Below are 5,158 nucleotides of genomic sequence, written 5' to 3'. Positions count from 1 at the left end.
CGATTTGGGTAATAAGTGAAACAGAGAGTTGGCCAAGCAAACTCGGTGGGGCCGATTGCATATCTCGGTGGGACCAAAAATATTGCAATAGGTAACAGAGAGTTTGCAAGCCCATCTCGGTGAGACCGAGATCCCATCGGTGAGACCGAACTGATTAGGGTTTCTGGCAGTGGCTATGTCAACTGAACTCGGTGGCTCTGGATAGAAAGAATCGGTGGGGCCGAGTTTGACTTTTGGTTTAGGTCATATGTGGATGTGGGAAGGTAGTTGAGGGTTTTTGAGCATATCACTAAGCACTTTGAGCAAGCAAGCCATTACGCAACACCTCATCCCCTCTTGATAGTATTGGCTTTTCCTATAGACTCAATGTGATCTTGGATCACTAAAATAGAAAATGTAGTGTCTTGAACTTGAAGCTTGAGCTAATCCTTTGTCCTTAGCATCTTGAAGGGGTTCCACATCCTTTAGTTCATGCCACTTAATTTGTTGAACTTGTCTGAAACATACTAGGTAAACGTATTAGTCCAACAAGAGATATGTTGTCATTAATTATCAAAATCACCCAGGGAGCACTTGTTCTTTCATTCCCTTTACCCTTTTTCTTGAAACTGGTGGTCTTGTTAACCATCAACACTTGATGCTCCTTCTTGATTTCTACCTCCGCTGCCTTTAGCATTGCGAAGAGCTCGGGAATTGTCTTATTCATCCCTTGCATATTATATTTCATCACAAATCTCTTGTAGCTTGGTGGCAGTGATTGAAGAACTCCGTCAATGACACTATCAACAGGAATATTAACTCCCAGTTGAGTCAAGTGATTATGATACCCAGACATTTTGAGTATATGTTCACTGACAGAACTATTCTCCTCCATCTTGCAGCTATAGAACTTATTGGAGACTTCATATCTCTCAATCCGGGCATTTGCTTGAAATATTAACTTCAACTCCTGGAACATCTCATATGCTCCATGATGTTCAAAACGTCATTGAAGTCCCGGTTCTAAGCCATAAAGCATGGCACACTGAACTATTGAGTAGTCATGAGCTTTGCTCCGGCAGACATTCATAACATCTGGTGTTGCTCCTGCAGCAGGTTTGGCACTTAGTGGTGCTTCCAGAACGTAATTCTTCTATGCAGCAATGAGGATAATCCTCAAGTTACGGACCCAGTCCTTGTAATTGCTACCATCATCTTTCAACTTTGCTTTATCAAGGAACACATTAAAATTCAACGGAACAACAACACGGGCCATCTATCTACAACAACATAGACATGCAAAATACTATCAGGTACTAAGTTCATGATAAATTAAGGTTTAGTTAATCAAATTATTAAAGAACTCCCACTTAGATAGCATCCCTCTAATCATCTAAGTGATCACGTGATCCATATCAACTAAACCATGTCCGATCATCACGTGAGATGGAGTAGTTTTCAATGGTGAACATCAATATGTTGATCATATCTTCTATATGATTCATGCTCGACCTTTCGGTCTCCAGTGTTCCGAGGCCATATCTGCATATGCTAGGCTCGTCAAGTTTAACCCGAGTATTCTGCATGTGCAAAACTCGCTTGCACCCGTTGTATGTGAACGTAGAGCTTATCACACCCGATCATCACGTGGTGTCTCGGCACAACGAACTTTCACAGTGGTGCATACTCAGGGAGAACACTTGTACCTTGAAATTTAGTGATAGATCATCTTATAATGCTACCGTCGATCTAAGCAAAATAAGATGCATAAAAGATAAACATCACATGCAATCAATATAAGTGATATGATATGGCCATCATCATCTTGTGCTTGTGATCTCCATCTCCAAAATTGCTTGTATGACCTAACTACATAAGTTTTCAGTTAGGTTTACCGTGAAGACACATATCTAATTTAAACTGTCTATTAGGTTTGTATATAGATGGTACGCTGAATATTACTTTCTCTGTAAAGAAATATAAGAGTAGTGATCTAAACGCTCTTATATTTCTCTACAGACGGAGTACTATATAGGGGTTTAGTACACACTCAGCAGGAGAGTTAACTAATGTCCCTTGTACATTCTTGAGGCCCAGCCACCCAATTCACCAAGTGCATGATATAGCATGGCTTTCCTCCTTAAATGCTTGTGCATGTTTTCTATGAAAACATGGGGAAGAAGTTAGAGCCTAAGATTAAAAAGTGCGAGCAGTCTGAGAACTGGACCAGAGTTACCTTCAAGCCTGTTCTTGCCAAGTACAACATGACCGAGCTCGACAATGATGTCGTAGCACTCATGAGGAAGAGAGTAGTCGATATGGCAGGCACCCTTGGCAAAACCGTGAAGGTTGAGTTGAATGGTCAGAAGGTAGTAGCAAAAAGCTTCTCCGAGTACGTGCAACTCTATACTTACTCTGCTTCCAAAGTACGTGCAACTAATCATACGAATGATCATAGACGAGTCAGCGAAAGCAACAATATCTGAGTATAGACATAAGTTAAACAAGTCTGCCTTAAGAAGGCTAGCACAAACTGGGATATAGATCGGAAGAGGCGCAGGCCTCCTACTTGGGATCCTCCTAATCTACTCCTGGTCGTCGTCAGCGGCCTGCACATAGTAGTAGGCACCTCCGGTGTAGTAGGAGTCGTCATCGACGGTGGCGTCTGGCTCCTGGACTCCAATGTCTGGTCGCAGCAATCGAGTATAGAAAGGGTGGAAAGAGGGAGCAAAGCAACCGTGAGTACTCATTCAAAGTACTCGCAAGCAAGGAGCTACACTACATATGTATGCATTGGTATCCAAAGGAATAAGGGTATCATATGTGGACTGAACTGCAGAATGCCGGAATAAGAGGGGGATAGCTAGTCCTTTTGAAGACTACGCTTCTGGTAACCTCCATCTTGCAGCAGAAGAAGAGAGTAGATGGTAAGTTCACCAAGTAGTATCGTGTAGCATAATCCTACCAATGATCCTCCCTTCGTCGCCCTGTGAGAGAGCGATCACTGGTTGTATCTGGCACTTGGAAGGGTGTGTTTTATTAAGTATCCGGTTCTAGTTGTCATAAGGTCAAGGTACAACTCCAAGTCGTCCTGTTACCGAAGATCACGGCTATTCGAATAGATTAACTTCCCTGCAGGGGTGCACCACATAACCCAACACGCTCGATCCCATTTGGCCGGACACACTTTCCTGGGTCATGCCCGGCCTCGGAAGATCAACACGTCGCAGCCCTACCTAGGCACAACAGAGAGGTCAGCACACCGGTCTAAATCCTATGGCGCAGGGGTCTGTGCCCATCACCCATTGCACACCTGCATGTTGCGTACGCGGCCGGTGAGCAGACCTAGCAATCTCCATTACAAAGGAAGTTGCGTTACGCGGTCCAACCCGGCGCGCGCCGCTCAGTCACTGATGTCACGAAGGCTTCGGCTGATACCACGACGTCGAGTGCCCATAACTGTCCCCGCATAGATGGTTAGTGCGTATAGGTCAGTAGCCAGACTCAGATAAAATACCAATATCTCGTTAAGCGTGTTAAGTATTCGCGAACGCCGACCAGGGCCAGGCCCACCTCTCTCCTAGGTGGTCTCAACCTGCCCTGTCGCTCCGCCTCAAAGTTACAGTCGGGGGCCGTCGGGAACTCAGGCCCACCACTACCTGGATGGAGCCACCTGCCCCTTCAGCCCCCATCTCCAAACAGTATCATCGGTAATGTAACAGTGTAAAGTATACAGAATATGCCCGTGATCACCTCCCGAAGTGATCACGGCCCAGTAGTATAACATGGCAGACGGACAAGAGTGTAGGGCCACTGATGATAATCTAGCATCCTATACTAAGCATTTAGGATTGTAGGTAAGGTATCAACAGTTGTAGCAACAATGACAGGCTATGCATCAGAATATGATTAACGGAAAGCAGTAACATGCTACACTACTCTAATGCAAGCAGTATAGAGGAGAGTAGGAGATATCTGGTGATCAAGGGGGGGGGGCTTGCCTGGTTGCTCTGGCAAGAAGGGGTCATCAACACCGTAGTCGTACTGGGTAGTAGCGGCGCCGGTCTCGGTGTCTAGCGAGAGAAGAGGGGGAAGAAATAATGAATACAATGCAAATAGATGCACAATGATGCATGACAAAGCAAAGCGTGATGCTAGGTGTGCCCTAACGCGGTATGAGGTGATACCGATGAAGGGGGGAAACATCCGGGAAAGTATCCTTGGTGTTTCGTGTTTTCGGGCAGAGGAGCCGAAGGGGGAAAGTTGCGTGTTTGCTATGCTAGGGATGGGTGGCGGACGAATGGGCTGCGTATCCGGATTCGTGTCGTCGTTCCGAGCAACTTTCATGTACAAAGTTTTTACATCCGAGTTACGGATTATTTTATACTAAATTTTAAAGATTAAAAATGATTTTCTAATTTCAGAATTTAATTTAATTCGAAATTAAATTTGTATTTAAATGCTATGGGTACACAGGAAGTGTACCCAGATTGTGTCTAAGGGGCTGACAGGTGGGGCCCTGGTCAAATGTCCAGTCAGCGTTTGACTGGACCGTTGACTGGTCAAAAGGGGCCCATGGGACCCGCATGTCATTGAGTGGGTTATCCCAGTCAGCGGTTCGACTGGTCAACGGGACCCATGTGTCATTGATGCATGTTTTACTAAACATCACTTGATTAACTAATCTGGTTGATTAGGTTATTAACTAGGCTAATTAAGTTAACTAATTAACTTACTAGCTAATTAATTAATTAATTAATTAAACAATATTTATTTATTTAACCTTTTTTTATGTTTTATTTTTGGGCATGGGGCCCATCTGTCATAGGCACACGGGGCGGTTAACGGGCGCTGAGCACGCGGGTTTCGGGCGCTGCGGGCGTGGGGCATCGCCCGAACGGCTAGTCATGCGAGGCTGGCCCCGGATGCGGGTGCGCGGCCAGGAGGCGGAGCGTGGCCAGACGGGCCGGGTCGTCGACAAGGAGGCGACAGCGAGCAGCGGTGGAGGCGGGGCGGTGTGGCAATAGCGGAAGGAGGCGGCGAGCGCAGTAGGATAGCGAGGCCAGGTGCCTCGTCGGGCGCGCAGAAGGCGCCGGTGGCTATAGCCTGGGAGTGCGAGGAGGCAGCGGGGCGGGTAAGCGCGGCCTGGAGCTGGGGTGCGTCGCGCGGGTGCCGTGTG

General features: G+C 46.4%; 1 protein-coding gene across 1 annotated transcript in view; it reads left to right on the top strand.

The window, feature by feature from the left end:
• Positions 1-2,123: 2,123 nt before the first annotated feature.
• The window catches only part of LOC119299176 (DNA topoisomerase 2-like), a 61,794-nt gene continuing 58,759 nt past the window's right edge, over positions 2,124-5,158 (top strand). The window contains exon 1 of the mRNA XM_037576428.1: positions 2,124-2,409. Coding sequence (XP_037432325.1) covers positions 2,124-2,409 — 286 coding nt within the window. The remainder of the gene's footprint in view (positions 2,410-5,158) is intronic.

Source organism: Triticum dicoccoides, chromosome 5A (genome assembly GCF_002162155.2).
Source record: "Triticum dicoccoides isolate Atlit2015 ecotype Zavitan chromosome 5A, WEW_v2.0, whole genome shotgun sequence".
In the NCBI taxonomy this organism is placed as follows: domain Eukaryota; kingdom Viridiplantae; phylum Streptophyta; class Magnoliopsida; order Poales; family Poaceae; genus Triticum; species Triticum dicoccoides.
This window is presented reverse-complemented; position numbering and strand designations above follow the sequence as displayed.